This window comes from Exophiala spinifera (genome assembly GCF_000836115.1).
Source record: "Exophiala spinifera strain CBS 89968 unplaced genomic scaffold supercont1.1, whole genome shotgun sequence".
In the NCBI taxonomy this organism is placed as follows: Eukaryota; Fungi; Ascomycota; class Eurotiomycetes; order Chaetothyriales; family Herpotrichiellaceae; genus Exophiala; species Exophiala spinifera.
Genome location: NW_015622513.1, coordinates 2,949,485 through 2,966,717, shown reverse-complemented (window position 1 = coordinate 2,966,717; position 17,233 = coordinate 2,949,485). Strand labels below are relative to the sequence as shown.

General features: G+C 52.4%; 7 protein-coding genes across 7 annotated transcripts; 3 read left to right on the top strand and 4 right to left on the bottom strand.

Moving 5' to 3' along the window:
- Positions 1-1,107: 1,107 nt before the first annotated feature.
- On the top strand, positions 1,108-2,014 carry PV08_01110 (uncharacterized protein; the record flags this gene model as incomplete). The annotated part of the gene is made up of 2 exons (XM_016375475.1): positions 1,108-1,140; positions 1,346-2,014. The coding sequence occupies 2 exons, from the start codon at positions 1,108-1,110 to the stop codon at positions 2,012-2,014; spliced, it is 702 nt and encodes a 233-aa protein (XP_016240751.1).
- A 557-nt stretch (positions 2,015-2,571) lies between these two features.
- PV08_01109 (uncharacterized protein) lies at positions 2,572-3,330 on the bottom strand (the record flags this gene model as incomplete). Its single annotated transcript, XM_016375474.1, has 1 exon — positions 2,572-3,330. The coding sequence occupies one exon, from the start codon at positions 3,328-3,330 to the stop codon at positions 2,572-2,574; it is 759 nt and encodes a 252-aa protein (XP_016240750.1).
- A 620-nt stretch (positions 3,331-3,950) lies between these two features.
- Positions 3,951-7,130, bottom strand: PV08_01108 (uncharacterized protein; the record flags this gene model as incomplete). Its single annotated transcript, XM_016375473.1, has 1 exon — positions 3,951-7,130. One exon carries the CDS (start codon positions 7,128-7,130, stop codon positions 3,951-3,953), a length of 3,180 nt encoding a protein of 1,059 aa, XP_016240749.1.
- Positions 7,131-7,724: 594 nt separating this feature from the next.
- PV08_01107 (uncharacterized protein) lies at positions 7,725-9,557 on the bottom strand (the record flags this gene model as incomplete). The annotated part of the gene is made up of 2 exons (XM_016375472.1): positions 7,725-7,786; positions 7,844-9,557. The coding sequence occupies 2 exons, from the start codon at positions 9,555-9,557 to the stop codon at positions 7,725-7,727; spliced, it is 1,776 nt and encodes a 591-aa protein (XP_016240748.1).
- A 715-nt stretch (positions 9,558-10,272) lies between these two features.
- PV08_01106 (ferrochelatase) lies at positions 10,273-11,454 on the bottom strand (the record flags this gene model as incomplete). The annotated part of the gene is made up of 1 exon (XM_016375471.1): positions 10,273-11,454. The coding sequence occupies one exon, from the start codon at positions 11,452-11,454 to the stop codon at positions 10,273-10,275; it is 1,182 nt and encodes a 393-aa protein (XP_016240747.1).
- Positions 11,455-11,928: 474 nt separating this feature from the next.
- PV08_01105 (uncharacterized protein) lies at positions 11,929-14,018 on the top strand (the record flags this gene model as incomplete). The annotated part of the gene is made up of 2 exons (XM_016375470.1): positions 11,929-13,474; positions 13,528-14,018. 2 exons carry the CDS (start codon positions 11,929-11,931, stop codon positions 14,016-14,018), a joined length of 2,037 nt encoding a protein of 678 aa, XP_016240746.1.
- A 612-nt stretch (positions 14,019-14,630) lies between these two features.
- On the top strand, positions 14,631-16,895 carry PV08_01104 (uncharacterized protein; the record flags this gene model as incomplete). The annotated part of the gene is made up of 3 exons (XM_016375469.1): positions 14,631-14,665; positions 14,728-14,807; positions 14,866-16,895. 3 exons carry the CDS (start codon positions 14,631-14,633, stop codon positions 16,893-16,895), a joined length of 2,145 nt encoding a protein of 714 aa, XP_016240745.1.
- Between the last annotated feature and the right edge of the window lie 338 nt (positions 16,896-17,233).

The window sequence follows — 17,233 nt, the reverse complement described above, 5'->3', positions numbered from 1 at the left end:
GCTACTATTGCTACTATTGCTACTATTGCTACTATTGCTACTATTGCTACTATTGCTACTATTGCTACTATTGCTACTATTGCTACTATTGCTACTACTGTTATTTCCTGTTGATATTACTACTCCATGCAGCGTATCAGTTCTTGATAATCGAGTGCGGTCTTTGCGGCCGCTCGCATCCAAAATCTCTCGGGCCTGATCGGCGCATTCCACCTCCCTCCTCCACTTCATCCGTCATGCGTCCCTCGTGCAGCGCCAGTAACTTGATGATGAGCAGGGTGCGCAGGTATAAAATTGATGATGTGCGCTGAATGATGTTCTCTTCAACGACCTCTATCTGGCTTCTTCTTCTTCTTCTTCTTCTTCTTCTTCTTCTTCTTCTTCATCATCATCATCACGAAGACGTCACCACGCATTTCATTTTCTTCCTCGAGTTCTCTCGCTGACCGAACATTTGAGCGAGTCGTGAGGACAAATAGTGATCCTTTTGTCAGTGCAGCATCAGAAGAGGTGACTTGACTACAGTCTGCAGGAGGTCAGTCGTCCTACCAAGGAGCGTCTGGTACGGGGAATCGGCCTCCTTTCTTGAGCGGTGGTTGTACCGGATCTTACTTTGAGAACGAACGGAAGAAAATATATAAACCATCATACCCACGGTCCCCAGTCAACAATGGCATCCGAGTTACCGGCTCAGACACTCCAGGGGAAAGTTGCGATCGTGACAGGGTCGACGAGGGGCTTGGGAGGTGAGTTATTAGTTGTCGGTCTGTTTCTATTCCCCTTTTTCCTTGAGAGGACCAAAACCCGGTGCCCCAGCAGGACCTCGACCAGGACACTCGGTCTGGGTACGGTCTATGCCGCTTCTCATTCCCACGACACTCGAGGGCCTTGTATGGGCGACAGAGAAAGGGGGAGAGAAAGAGAGAGAGAGACATCCCTCCCTACCAACCTAACCAGGGACTCTCGCCACAGTCCAGCCCTGGTCCAAGAGACAGACAGAGAGACGTTCTCTTCTCCGTTGCCAAAAGCTCTCTGTCGGATATACACTCCTTTCTCTTGTGACTCAGGATATGCTGATTGACTTACCTCGACTCGGTTATAGCTGATATGGCGCTTGACCTTGCAAAGCGCGGCGCAAAGGTATTTTATAACAGCGTAGCGTTCCTGCACTTTTACTGCACTTTTCCAGCCTCACACCGCATCCATCCACTCCCTCACACCCTCCCTGCTCACCCACTCGCCCAATTCGTATACCACGATCCTAGCGCCTCCTAAATCCTACGCTTCTCCTTTTCGATTACTGTGTTTGACAACGTCCCTGATGTGAAAAACTGACACTCCTCAGGTCGTGATAACATACACGTCGGCGTCCTCCGAACACCAGGCGACGGAGCTCACGTCCCGAATCAACGACCACCTCCCCAACTCGTCTCGAGCGACGAGCGTCCGCGCCGACATGGGCGACACGGCGTCCCCTCGCCGCATCGTCGAGACGTGCGTGTCGACGTTCGGCCCCCGGATCCACATACTGGTCAACAACGCCGGGGTGTCCGTGACCAGGCCCCTCTCCGAGCTCACCCTCCAGGACTACGAGCGCGTGTACGGCGTCAACGTGCGCGGCGCGGTGCTGCTCACGCAGGCGGTGCTCCCCTACCTCGCGCCGCGCGGGCGCGTGGTGAACGTCTCGAGCGTCGGGGCGCGCGCCGGGTTCGCGGGCCTGAGCCTGTACGCGAGCTCCAAGGCCGCGGTCGAAGGGCTGACCAGGTCGTGGGCGGCCGAGCTGGGCGCGAACGGCACCACGGTGAACGCCGTGGCCCCGGGCCCCGTGAGGAGCGAGCTGCTGGACACCATCCCCCGCGAGATCGTGCAGATGCAGATGGACAGCACCCCCGTGGAGAGGAGGGTCGGCGTGCCGCCCGAGGTGAGCAGCGTCGTCGCTTGGCTGTGTGGCGACGAGGCCGCCTGGGTGAGCGGCCAGGTCATCAACGTCAGCGGGGGATGGAGTATGTATTGATACGATCATGATCGATGATACCGTGTGTCCTTGGCGGAGCCCGCGTACCAAGCGATATTTATTTACCAGGCAGGTCGAGGGAATTGAACCGGACACCTTGGTTTTGGCATGAATACCTTGGCTGAGATGAAAGTCGCATCACCGAGATTTACCCTACCAAGGGTAGGTATCTAGTAATGCAATCTATGGTCTGGGTCTTCTCAGTCTTGTCTACTCACTCCCATCACGGTGCCAGTGCCACCCCAGCAGCGATCCGTACACTTCGTACTTGGTAGGGCTCTCCTCTCCTTTCTCTCTCTCTCTCTCTCTCTCTCTCTCTCTCTCTCTCTCTCTCTCTCTCTCTCTCTCTCTCTCTCTCCGTGTCTATGTGTGTCTTGTGTATTGCCATCATTATGTACCGTGTTTTTATCTCCCCTTTTCGTCACTGATACCCAGTGCTCGACACTCATAGCAAGGCCGGTGAGTTTGAGTTTGTTGTATTTTTAAAAAGCGATACCTCCCTCGGTGTTTCGTAGTCACCGGTAGTCGTAACTCGTGTTCGTATCGTCACTCCCAACTCAGTAGGTCTCGTTGGCACTCACGCCGTACTTTCCTCCACCGGCGTACCACGCGGCCATGATCAGATCGCAGAGGTCTTTGGCCTCGACGTTCGTGAGCGGCAGGTGGTGGCCGCCCTCGTAGTCCATGACGAAACACGCGTCGCTCTCGCACGTCTTCGCCAGCGCCTCGCACCCGGGCCTGACGTGGTCGTCTCGCCCCCAGGCGTGCACCGTCGGAATGTCCCGGAGCAAGGCGTAGTCCGCCGCGTCGACGGTCCCCGCGAGCCCGATGGGCGGGTACGGCCCTCCGATCATGACGCCGAACGCGAACTTGGTGGCGGTGGGGGTGGTGCCGGCGCGCTCCTGGATCCTTTGCCGCAGCAGCAGGCCGGCCGTCAGCCTCGCGCCCTGGCTGAAGCCGATGACGCCCTTGAACGAGTCGACGCCGCCGTTGGCCTCCATGGCCTCGGAGACGAGGGCGTCGATGGCGTCGACCTCGTCCCGCGGCGTGGGCTCGACGTCGCTCTCGCCCGCCTTGAACCGCCGGTTGACCCAGCGGTAGAACGGCGCGCACGACGCGAACACCGGCAGCATGCCGTGGCCCGGCGTGCCCTCGATCGGCGCCTGCACGAACACGAACCGGAACTGCTTCTCGAGCGTCCAGATCAATCGGCGCATTTGGATCTTGAACACCGTGGAGTTGGACCCGCCCCCGTGGAGGCACAGGATGGCCGGGAGGAGAGATCCCTGACTGTCGTGGGTCGGGCGAGAAGTCATGATGGCGGCGGCGGCGGCGGTGGTGGTTAGGGTGGTGGTGGTTGTACTCGTGGCGGGTGGTTTGATGGACACGCCTGTCAGAAATTCTTCAAGCTGGTGCTAACTAAGTCCGTCCTCGATGATCGTGGAAATGGACTTGTGCGTGGATGGAAACCTTGACGGGCTGTGAAATGAGACGGACGCAATCCGAAAAGAATCTCATAAAAACACAGTTGTGTGAGTCTCGTGCGTGCTGGCGAGTGAAAGATGTAACGTGTACGCGTGTCGGATGCTGAATGCTGAGGCTCTGACTCTTCGTTCTTCGTATCGCTCTCACTCTCAATCTTTTGGGGCGAAGTTTGTGTTGGGTTTGGAGATCAAAAGATAACGGAACCGCGGAGTATCTGCGGAATATATTTAATAGGTATAGCATACATCCCTAAGGCACGGTACATGTATTAATATATTGTCTTCCAGTAGCTATTCGTTCAGTAGGTTTAGTGGAGTCGGCGATTTACTGGACAGCGCGAGGCTGTGACAGCACAGCACTTCGTAACCTAACGTTCGATACTACCTAGGTATCATATCTGTGGACAGCATAAATACTGGCATACAACATAAGCCGCACTTGACGCCGATATTCACGACCACCGCGCTTCGAGCATTTCCTCCTCCTCCGCTAAGTGCGGCACCTTTGGCAGATTGATGGTGTCTCTCAAGTCTTCCTCCCAATCACGCCATGGGGGAAATGTAAAGTCGTCATTGACTGATTTTGGTTCCCGCACAGTCTTCTTGAGTACTCGAATCCGCTCCATCAAATAGTTCAACTCTCGAGGCTCTTCGGGAGTAGTGGAAGGAGTAAAGCTCCTTCCTACAATGTCGACCAGAGCTGTAAATTCAAATGACCATTCGAGCTGGCTGCTCGAGTCAAGTATAGCCCAGAGAACTTCCAAAGTCGAATGATTATCGCCAATTTCCAACACCAAGCTCATCCACTTCAAAAAGAGCCCGTTACCAAGTCCTTTCCCAGAGAGACATTGTGCATAGTGGCGAGCATAGAATGTTTCAACTAGCTTGAGTGCATCCCAGGGTCTGTTGGAGGCGAGCCTTACGAGGAGCCGCTCCAGTAGCAAGTGGTTGACGGCATAGCCGTCCGCCTGTTGCATATCGTAGTGCTCTGCGACCATGTCCTGGATGTAGACAATGTCAATCAATTCGGCCCGCTCAATCAACTCTGAGATCAACAATTGGCTTTCTGCCGTCGACGAGGATCTCCAGGAGTCTTGCACCGAAGAAATTCCACGAGAGGACGCATCTGATTGATAGTCACCAACTGATTTTGGCCGAGCTAGGTTCAAGTCGCCTGCAAAGATGGACTTTAGTTCTTCGATCCCATTTAGCTGAGAAGCAAGGTCTTGTAGCGCCGAGTCGAAAACGTCGCCACCAGACACCGGTGGCCTGTGTGATGTGCAGATTCGAGAAGCAACATCAATAACTTGACTTAAAGGTACCCACTGTAGATAAGTGTCGAGAGCAACCAGACTTGGACGATGTTCCGCCAGCGTATGGAACTTCCCAGTGACATCGTGTCTCACAATGTCTTTCACAAAATCCTTCAGGACTGGAGAGAAGGGATCATCACGGCAACCCAGCGAAATTCCGCGGCAAACCTCTGCAACCTGCTGACATGTGGCACCTATTGTCCTCAAAGCTTGTCCGAGTTTCCAGGCGTCTTCCTCGAGATCAAAGCCTAGTTTGCACCGAGGGAAAGCTTCGCGGACGAGCCGCACCCATTCGCTGACAAGATCAAACCGCTTCTCCTGGACCAAAGCACATATGATCGTGGTGGATATTGAGCGGAGCGGAACAAGGCCTGCGTCTTTGATACAGCCCAGTAGAAAGTCGAAGGCTTGGGCAGCACCATTCGTTTCCAAGTGTCGCTTGAGTATGCTGTTGAATACCAAAGAGTACTGATACACTCGCTGCCTACTGTGGCCAGTCGCGTGTATCTGACTGAGCGTCTCTTGGACATCGACCCAGTCCCCACTGCTTGTGTACAATAACGCACACTGGCTCAGGATGTATGGCCTTACAGCCTCTCCGTAGACCTCAACAACAGCGTTTATGAGGTCGTCTCTCTGTCCAGGATCTTGATTTCGCAGCGCCTTTCGCAGCACAGGTACAAAGACTTGGTCCTTGTGGGCCAATTTGCTTCGTTTGGCAAGTTTATGTATCTTTGCAAGCTCGGCGATGCAGGATTTTTCGTCATGGCCCTCGCAGAAGATCGCCAAGTATCGAGGGGCAAGCGAATAATGATGATCAGTGCTGTCCCCGGGAACAGAGCTGGGGAAAAACAACTCTTGAAGCCTTTCGGAAGTTGGAGCGGTCGCGAGGAGATAGCTTATGAGCTTCATGACAGGTGCACAGATCAAGTCCTCCGGTCGAAATGAAAATCGCCAACTGAAGAACAGAGCTTCGGCCATGGCCCAATTAGGATCCTTCTGGTGTGTATAGTATCGCATAGCAGCCGACCACCGCTGTAGTCTTCCTTCGTATGTCGAAACGTGTTTCCGAGGGCTGATGAAATTCTGGACATCGAGATATACCTTCGGGTTGACACTTTTTGTAAAGTGGTTGCGAATGGAATATGGAATGTACTTTAGCTCATCAATTCCGGTCTCTAGCTTTGGTGATTCAAACACCCGGGTCCGTTTGGGCCAGTGGGGTCCGTAGCTCTGCACACGTTTACGGTAAGAGGTAAATTCAGTGTCCAAGGCTGTGTCAAGGTCGATTGTATTCGCCTTGTTCGTTGTGCAAGAAGACCACAGACGCCTGCCGTGGTGCCACCGAAGCTCCTTTCTGGGCAGCTCTCTTAGGTCTTTGCTCGTGGATGGCGCAGCTGGAGCAGGCTTGGTGGCAACATCGCATTCACGATCCATTGAACATGGGCTTCCTTCTGTACTGGACTGACGAGGCAAAACGTAGAGGGGTCGGAATGGAAGGCTCGTCACACTGTCATATTTGGCTGATGGATTGTGAATTCCTGGTTCTCCGTCCAACAACCCCGACGCAGACTTGTCGCGACTTCTTTCCACCGATGTGTCAGAATCTCCTTCTCTTAGAGTCGGCCGCATCGAACCGTGTTGTAGAGACGGACCAGCCAAGTTCCCATCAGGTGACCCAGTTGGAAAGCAAGAGTTGTTGATATGCTTCTGACTGGTTGTGTTATAGTGCTGATTCGCAAGAAGCCTGCGATTCGAATTGAGTGGCCCGGCGTTGGTGCGCTGAGAGGAAAATCGGAACTCGGTGAACGACGGCTCCCGTTTCTCTCTTGATCGCGAGACATGTTTCCCAAGATATAGTCGAGGGATAGGGTGATACCGGGGCTTTATTGGTTTCTGCGTGCTGGGAGTCTTACGCTCTTCCTCTCGAGACATGGAAGTTTCCTTTGTTCCACCATAATCGTTCCCAGCTGGTGCTGATGTTCTGCTGCTGGTTGAGAAAGATCTGCGTCCAATCTCCTTCCTCCTTCTCTTTGCACGCCATTCCGGCGATGTGACGTCCTCGCCTCTTTCTGCCGCTTCGAACATATCCTTCAGACGTTCGGCGGGTGGCCCATTCGTCAAGGATCGCAAGACCTTCTTCGTCTCGATGATGCGCTCGGCTAGAACGAGTTGACGTCGGATCTCACAGTGCACTACTGCAGCACCGCAGAGACTGCCCACAGCACCAACGACGACAACAGCGGGAGGAGACAGAGCCAGCCGCCGCAGAGCTCGTAAGGCGTTCTTCGAGGGAACGATCGGGGATGGAGAGATCATGATCGTAACATCATTGACATTTGGAAAGGCTCAGCGAGCCCAACGGCCCAAATGTCAACGGGAGAAGATCCCAATACGACACCACATCTGCGAAATTTGCGGACTTATATAGGCTGGGGGTGGGTGGTTATGATCAAGTTGACAAACAAGACGAGTCCGACTGTCAATGGATGTGCCAGAAGGTCGCAGTTGGATGATCGATCTCCACCGACTAAAAAACCCAAGGTCGTGAACTTCTTACTTAAGCTCAGCCTCGTCACGCCACACATTGGCTACAATGAACGCGGGAGGATTTCTACCACGACTAGGTTTGCCGTCTGTGCTCGCGTAGCCTGGTTCTCACGAGCTATCACTGAGGGATGTTGGCGGATAGACAGCCACAAGGTCCCGGAGTCTGCTTCGAACTTTCATCTTATAAATAGTACGGAAAACTATGCAGTCTATCTCCAACAAGGGCGCTCAATATATGGTTAGAAATTGTGTCTGGTTGTTCTCATGACACCGAGATGAGCATTCCATCTTACTACATATGTACTGATGTAATGGATCAAAGTGATGGTCGTACACAAAAGCTCTGGCTTCAGCTCACGCATTTCACCCGTCGTGGCTGTCCTGCTCCTGATCAGCTTCAAAAACAGAATCCTCATGCAAGTATACTGTCTCAGGTTAGCAAACGGCTTCGAACATCTCGATCAAGTCAGGGAGAGACGTACCATTAGGCTTCAAAATCCAGCTCAATACAAACACCACAACAAAAACACCCGCAAGACATAGGAACACGATGCCAGCATATACACCCACTGTTTGGCGATAGATCAAGTTAAAGACTGTAGGGGCTACTACGCGAGCCAGCGCGTGCAGAAGTCCACTTGCACCCAAGACCTGCCCTGTCCGATCAGCAGGAATATGCTTTGTCAAAGCGGACTGTAGTGTCGGGCTTCCAATGCCACCAAGACTGGCGACCATACCTCCGACCACCATAACAGCGCCGCTCGGTGAGAGCGCGTATCCCAGATAGCCAATCAAGTCGAACAATATCGAACCGCGAATGATATTGATGTCGAGCATGTCTGCGCCCCTGTGACCTGAACTGCTGGCGCCTCCGAGGGAAGGGCCGCGGAAGATTCGCGTCAGAAGAGGGAGAAGGAGAACCAAACAAAGCACGCGGCAGACGTTCACCACGGAAAGGAACATTGATGAGTCCACAGCGGTCCAGCCAAAGCGGTACTCGGCGTATATGATGAGTATCTGCATCGTGCCCATTGCCACCCCAAACATCATCGTATCGATAGCCGCGAGCACCAAAAGATTCTTGCGCAACGCGGATGATGTTCCTTCCCCGGTAGGTCGGAGCACCCAGAGAGGTTTGAAGAGATTGTAGTTGCGAAGCTTCGTAACGAAGTCTTTCCTTGGAGTATTTGCGCGTTTGACTCGCCGCTTCTCCCTGGCAAGCATCTGCCGCTCTTTGGACAGGGACTCTGGGACGAAGAGAGTGATGAAAACAATGTAGAATACATGGCAGCCTAAGGCGACGTAGAAGACTACCATCACCGTGCCCGTCACCTTGATCAAGTACCCTGCCAGAATAGGCCCAAGAGCGATACCGGAGAATAGTGTGCCGTGGAAGTACCCAAAAGCGATATTCCGTCGCTCGGGAGGGGAGCAATCACTGGCGTACGCAAATGAGAGGGCCATGGCTGTGGTGAAGGATCCAGAAAGACCGTCAAGAAGGAATCCTGCCAGCATCCAGTACACGGAAATGCTGCCAGGATTTCTACCGATAATTATGGTAATAATTTCGGCCATGAAAGCACCTAATGATGCAAACACGATTATGCCTTTGCGGCCGTAACGATCCGATAGCGAGCCCAGGTGAGGCGATATTATGGCAGAAAATATGCCCGCGAGGAGGCTAGCCTCGAGGTTGAAGGTCGCAACACGAGCTTGAACCTCTGGGTCCCGGCATTGGGGGTTCTCATCACCTAGAACCACGGGAAGGAAGTGGAACGTTGGATCCCTGCGAGCCTGGTCGGAGAGGTAGTCTTGACAGATCAAATCCAGGACCAGATATGTCTTTGGAACGATGATTCCACCAAAGGCGATACAGAAAGGAAAGAAGGCCGGAAGGAGCCAGAATATCGAGGGTTTCTTGTACCATGGTAGCGCATGAGAGCCCTGCGCGCCGCTCCAGGGTTCATTGATGGCACGTTCGTAGCTTGTCCTCGCGCGGGAATAGGGTGTCTTTCGAGATGCATTGCGACGCCGACGCGGGCTCATCAAAGGACTATTCTCGTCCTCTCCTTCGGCGCTCTCGTCGTCTCCGTTGCGGAGGGGATATTGTGTCTCGACGACCAGATCAGGGGTATGGCTACCTGATAGGCCTGCCTCCTCTTGCGCCTCTTCGGCGAATACTTCTTCGGGATCCATCATACCGACGGGGAAGAGTCCCTGCGTCGCGGCTTATACTGAGATAGGACGCGGGTGAGGAGTGCGGAATGCGAGACACGGTATAGGTACTGGTTACCGCATCTGGGCGACCAAGAGATGGAAACAAGGATGGCAACTTGGATGTTCCCCGACAGCGCAGGCAGCACAATTGATAGATAAAGGGCGATGGGTATAGATAGCTCGTCTAGTCTTGACGTAATTGGTGTTTGTGTCTATAGAAAGATGGCATTGGGTGCACTGGGTACGGAGGGCTCGTACAATGGTGATTGTAGGGACGGCAGCCGGAGTAGATTCCGACGATACGAGTCCATCCACGTTCTCGGGGTTGGCTCAAGCATTAATTCCGGATAGCACACCAATGGAAAGCATTATGAGTGGTGCTCAGGGCCCGGGGTGGGCTGGGACGATTATAAAGCCTCCAGGCCCCTGGCAGGCCTGAGAATCAGGCCGAGCACCCAGCTAACTCAGGTACCTAACTAGGGGTAAAGCATCGCCCCGAAGATGCTCGTTCGCTCGCTTAGAATCCTTGTACAATACAGGCACCGCAGCCATCCATTCCACATGCTCCCCAGGTACGTGCAGTGAATCCTGTACCAGGCATTCTGGCGGCGGCTCAGGCAGGATCCAAAACGAACAGTCGCTTTCGCATTAGTACTCGTTGGGCATTCTACATAGGTATACATTGTTCTCCCCTCTACCTCACTGTGGGAAGTATTTTTGCTTGCTCTCCTGCGAAGAACTTCTTTTGCTCGAGGCACCTTTCGCTATTGCAACCTTGACATCTCAAGTGCATTTGTCGCGAAGAACTTTCGCCGCTCTTCAAGTGTTCGTGGGCAATGTCAGCCAAAGCTTTAATGAACACCGGGCTTCCATTCAGGCTTTCTGCTCGCTTCACACCTGGATGTCCCTTCGCGTCCTCCTCTATCACTTCCAGGTCCAGCTCGTACAAGGTTTCAATGTGGTCGCTTGTGAATGCAATGGGAACCAAGATCAGATCTGTATGGCCCCGAGCAACATAATGCTTGACGGTATCGCTCGTTTGCGCACCAAGCCAAGCAGACGGTCCAACTTGAGACTGCCAGCACAAACGATAGGGTTGAGAATGACCCAGTCTGTGCATGACGGCGTGGACGGTAGCTGCCACCTCAGCAGGGTAAGGGTCCCCTCTGTTGACCACGCTCATCGGTAAGCTGTGCGCTGAGAACAATATAACCACATCCTTTCTTCGCTCCTCAGGGTATTCAGCCAATTTGGCTTCAATGTTTTGGGCGAATGCTTCCACTAACCCGGAATGCGTCGGCCAGCGATCTATCACACTCCAGGTGATCGCCCCATCCGGATTCGCTTCGCCGGTAGCTCTTTTCCCTTCCAGCCTATTTCGCCATTTCCATAACTCGTTCAGAGAACTTCCTGTTGTAGAACAGGAGTATTGCGGGTATTGCGTGAATGCAACTGCCCGCCCGCCTCTGCCCTTCCCGAAGCCATCCTTGAAAAGCTGCTCATACATATGCTCGGTCAAGGGGTTCGCGTATCTGAAAGCGACGTAAGGCTTATGAGGCGCGGTCTGGGGAGACATCTTGTCCAGCAGCTTGCACATCTCCTCGCACTGAAGCTCCGACCATTTGCGGATGGGAGAGCCTCCACCGATAGCAGCATATTGTTTCTGTATCTTGGGTGTCCTCCGTCTTGATATAAGTGGTCCCAGGTACGACTGGAGGGGACCGAGCGGTATCAGGTCGCCGTCCGCAAACAACCTGCTCAGAAAGTCTCCAACTTCGTCCGTTGTCGATGGACCGCCCATATTCATGAAAACCATGGCTGTAGGGCCTCGCTTGCCCACTTCATCTTGTGTAACAGGAGGGGCAACAGTGGCCATGCATGACCTCTGGGAGGCGTTCGTAGCAAGTAAACCAGCTACTGGCCGAGCAACTATGCGAGTCGCCAGCGACCGGGTGAGGTGAGTGGCTGAATGGCGTATAGACATTGTAAGCGCGTGGATGATGAATGTGTCGCTGCTACCGGGCCATAAGTGTTAGATGAACTCGCCGACAGACACTGCAACAAAGAGAAAGGTGTAGAGGAAAACGCCGATCAGTCTGAGATGAAAAGTGTGAAGGGCGGGATTCTGGTTCGATGATGCGTTCGTTCCGCCACTCAGATTGAGTATAATACAAAGTAGCACCGAGGTCTCCGCAGCATCTAGATGCCAGATCACGTGTCGACGCGTCCTGCGGGCGTCAGACTTATGACTTCACGAACACGATCTGCCTGTTGCCGGCTCAGAGCATCGATAACGGACTTTCTGCCCTCCCCCTCATGGGCTTCTTGTCGGTGTTGCCACACTTCCATCATGGCTGATCTATCTTACCGATCCAAGGCAGAGGATGATGCGGCCAGAGAAGATGGAGAGGACGACGAAGAAGACGACATCGATGAAAGCGGGTACAAGACGGTCAAAGACGCCGTGCTCTTCGCCATCGAAGTCAGCGACTCCATGTTGAAGAAACCACCGTCCTCAGGATCAAAGAAATCAGACACCACTTCTCCTCTACTCGCAGCTCTCAAATGTGCATACCACCTAATGCAGCAACGCATTATCTCCACCCCTCGCGACTTGATGGGCATCTTGCTCTATGGCACCGAAGCAACCAAGTTCTACGACGAAGATGAGAACTCCGGGGGCGGGTGGTCCTTCCCGCACTGTTACCTCTTGATTGACTTGGATGTCCCCGAGGCTTCAGACGTGAAGGAATTGAAGGAGCTCACCGAAGCCGATTCTCCTGAATCCAACGACATCTTTCGACCCTCGAAGGAACCGGTGACCATGCACAATGTCCTCTTCTGTGCAAACCAAATCTTTCAACAGAAAGCAGCCAATTTCACCTCCAGGCGATTGTTCATTGTCACGGACAACGACGATCCCCATGCCGTAAACAAGGAGACACGAGCCCAAGCAACAGTCAGAGCCAAGGATTTGTACGATCTTGGAGTAATAATAGAATTATTCCCAATCTCTACCCCAGAGCACACCTTTGACACAAAGCACTTTTACGACGATATCATATATAAAGCGTCGCCATCAGATCCAGATGCCATTGCATACAATCCGTCTTCGATCGTCGACTCGAATGAGTCGAGGCTAGCAGCAGGCTCGAATGATGGCATATCGCTACTACAATCTCTTCTGACCAATATTGCCTCAAAGGTTACGCCCAAAAGAGCACTCTTCTCGTCAGTTCCACTTGAGATCGGTCCAGGTCTTGAAATATCGGTAAAGGGGTATCTACTCTACAAGCACCAGAAGCCGGCCAGAAGTAGTTACATCTATTTGGGTTCCGAGCGACCACAAATAGTGACAGGGAGTACTGAACAAGTCGCTGAGGACACTCGTCAAATCCAGAAGGCCGAAATTCGAAAAGCCTACACCTTTGGTGGTGAACAGATTACGTTCAAGCTCGAAGAGGCTCAAAAACTCCGAGATTTCGGGAAGCCTGTGATCAGGATAATCGGATTCAAGCCCATGGCGCGATTACCACTGTGGGCTAACCTCAAAAACTCATCGTTCCTCTACCCGTCAGAGGAGCATGTTGTTGGCAGCACTCGTGTGTACAGTGCTTTGTACCAGAAATTGTCAAGAGACAAACTCTTCGGACTGACTTGGTTCATACCACGAAAGAATGCCACTCCGGTCATGGCGGCCATGGTTCCTACATTATCTGCAGAGCCTACAGATGGCAGATCCAATGCGGCAGGGGTCTCGCCCACAGGAGCACCTCAAGGTCTCCATTTGATACCATTACCTTTTGCAGATGATATCCGGCCCAACCCTCCAACAACCCGACAAGAACCTCTACATGCTCCAGATGACCTTGTGGATGCCATGCGGCCAATAATTCGTTAGTGATGATCCTGTATGATGGGACAAACCCAAGCTAACTCCGCGATCTAGAACAACTCAACCTCCCGAAAGGTATATACGATCCCTCCAAGTACCCGAACCCGAGTCTTCAATGGCATTATCGTATTCTTCAGGCGCTGGCTCTCGACGATGAAATTCCAGAGAAGCCTGAGGATAAGACAATTCCGAAATACCGGCAGATCGACAAGCGTGTGGGCAATGAAACCATAGAATGGGGCAAAACACTCGAAAGAGTCTTCAAAGAATTCCACATAGACCACCCAGACGCGATTCCTACTGGTTCGAAACGTTACACAAACGGCCATGGATCATCTGCTTCAGGGTCGGCAGCTAAGAAGGCTAAGACCGAAGGGGGAGACGGCATAAGCGAGGATGAAGTGAGAAGTCTATGGCAAAAGGGCAAGTTGTCGAGTTTGACTGTGGCTCAAATCAAGGATTTCTGCGGAGCGAAGAAGCTTTCTGTGGCTGGAAAGAAGGCAGATCTCGTTGATCGACTCGAGCAATGGTTGGAGAGCAAGTGAGCGGTAGGAAATTGTATGATTATGCTGCGAGATACCCACGATATGTACTTTACTGGCAAAGGAAAATAAATTTGGTGGGACTGTATGGTCAATCATTGCAATCCCAGTCATGTCCAAATGGACGCGACTGACACTGCACCCAAGATCGGCCACATTGGTTGTTCTCCGTTCCAATAGACGAATTCTGTACATCATGGGTAACCATTAGGTGACCTCGTAAGAAGTGCTTTTAGATTGGACGTGGATTTGCGTTGTTCAATTTATGTGGAAAAGAAAAAAGTTGCGAGAGAAATCGAGTGTTCAGTTTAAATTTATTTTGGCAGCTTGAAATGACAGACCACGTGACCTCGAGCCCCAAGCCCGCAGGCTAGCCTGATAAGGCTAGAGTTGGATGCTGCTGTGACGTCGTCCACACCTCGCTTCGACGGTCGGTTTCGCATGCTTAACCGTCTTTGCTGCAGAGAAGCATGTGCATGCCCATTGACAGAGACCAACCCTGCGGTCTGTGGCTCACAAAACCTCAAATCTACATCGACCATGGCCTTTGACGTCCAGAATGCTTGAAACTCGCTACCACAGTAGTGTCAACCGTGCCAACTTCCGCTTTACATCATGGCGAGGGTCCCCTTTATCGGCAGACTCTACTTGTACGTATTCCCATCTCACCACGTGCCACTAAATTGCTCCTCGTGCTAACTTTGGCGTGAAGAAGAGAATACCTGGCACTGGTTGGATCCTTGATCTTGGTGGCTCTGGAGGTCCTTGTTCGAATAATCACCCTCGGGTTACGTGAGTGCTGCGAGAGAACGTTTGGCCGTGGTCAAGCACTGAACTGACAACGATCTAGCTCAACCTATAATCCGCTTCTGTTACAAGACCTCAAAGAAACTATTTAACAAATTGTCTTCGGCCAAGTCGAAACAAGCTCGGTCCGATCGAACATCGAGGCACCACCACATCGCTACCTGCGCTGACTTTACCGAACTCTGTGCCCTTTTTGGATACTATGCGGAAGAACATGTTGTGCAAACGGCAGATGGATACCTCCTGGGTGTACACCGATTGCCGTTTCGGAAAGGCGAGGACCAGATTGGCCTTGCGGTGAACGCAGGCCCTGATTCCGTGCGCAAGCCGGTGGTTTATTTACACCATGGCCTGCTCATGAACAGTGAAGTCTGGGTTTGTCTGACGGAAGAAGAACGGTGCCTCCCATTCACTCTCGCGAGTCAGGGCTATGATGTCTGGCTGGGGAATAATCGTGGAAATAAGTACAGCAAAAAGTCTACACAATTCTCGTCGACATCAGCGAAGTTTTGGGATTTCTCGATTGAAGAGTTTGCCTTCCACGATATTCCCAACACAATTGACTACATTCTTAGTACGACATCTCAATCGTCCCTTTCTTATATCGGCTTCAGCCAGGGAACCGCACAAGCCTTCGCCACCCTCTCGATCCATCCTGGCCTGAATGACAAAGTCAATGTCTTCATTGCTCTAGCACCGGCAATGTCTCCAGCAGGCCTCAGCAACGGTATCGTGGATTCTCTGGTCAAGGCTAGTCCTGACGTCCTCTTCCTGGCATTCGGCCGCAAGTCTATTCTATCCTCGGCTACGATGTGGCAATCTATCTTGTATCCCCCCATCTTTGTGCGTTTGATTGACATGTCTCTTTCTTTCCTCTTCGCCTGGTATGGACGCAACATTACTGTGCAACAGAAGCTAGCAGCGTATCCTCATTTATACAGCTTCACCAGCACCAAATCAGTCGTACACTGGTTTCAGATCATTAGGAACAAGTCTTTCCAGATGTACGACGATGACGCATCCAACAAATTCTCCATCGGCGCAAGCAATCGATATTACAAAGTAGCCAAATTTCCCACTCGAAACATCAAAACACCAATCGTCCTCGTTTATGGAGGTAGCGACTCATTGGTGGACATTCGCGTCATGCTGAAGGAACTTCCTCGACATACTATAGCGACGGAGATTCCTCATTACGAGCATCTAGATTTCCTCTGGGCACAAGACCTTCATAATCTCGTGTTCCCTCATGTGCTCGAATCACTGCGGTATTATGCGTTGGGGCGCAACCCGGCCGGTGTACCCAAGGGGCTAGCTATCTCAATAGCAGATACCGCACATCTCCACAGACGACAAAACAGCGGAAGCACCTGGTCAGAGGATGAAAGCTCATACTCAGACTTTGATGGTATGGGTGATACACCACGAACGCCACGAGTCAAATCCTACGCACAGCACTTGCGTGAACAACCGTATCGGCCGCAGAACCCACCGGCGGATCTAACGCAGAGAACACCACGTGCTACTCATCTTCGCGACGCGACAAATGGTGACGACACTGCCGGCCTCCGCGCAAGGGAGTTGATGCGCTGGTACGAGCAGAACTACGAAATCGCTAAGGACGATGCGCAAGCAATGAAAGAGAACAGGGCGGATGCGCTGGGGAGATCAGAGGGCCCAGGTCCCACACTCGCACTTTCGACTTCGCGATCACCGGGCATGAGTGGGCATGGTGATCCGACAGAAAGGAACACGAGCATAAAAGTGTCGGGTTCGCCCTTATCGGCGACGGCACCAGAACAAAATCAGACTCTACAATCAAACATGGAATCGCAGACATACACCCAAGGTCCACAAGATGCAGCAAATGATGAGAATGGTGCACCTCAAGCAGGTGGTGCGAAGCCACAACAACCACAACACCCACAGGTCACGTCACGTGCCGCATCAATCTCCGGGTCAGGCAGGTCTAGTCCCACGAGTAGTATCCAACCCAGTTTCACAACGAAGGGAATCAAGGTCGGAAGTTCGAAACCTAGCATTGGACAAGCCAGGGGTGTTGGGGCAGACTAATAGACACCTTTCCTAGTAGAGTTTCTGAGTTTCATGGACAAGGAAAGGTGCGCGGAAATGGGGAAGATATCAAAAAAAGGAATCGAGTTTGGGTGAGGTTTGCGGTAGTATATGATGATTTAGTTCCAGGTATTTAGTCAAAGCAAAACCAAGTGTGTCTGCGAGCATTACATTGATGTATCTCTGAAGTTGTCTTTTTTTCACATCTATTTAGATCCCATTTGCTGTTCCTTGTCGTATTCTCTTTCGATGAAGGGATGGTCAGTTATCTAGGTACCTGCCTGGGGTAGAGTTCGCGTTTGGTGCCCCCGTATATTGGTAGATGCCCTACCTCCCCC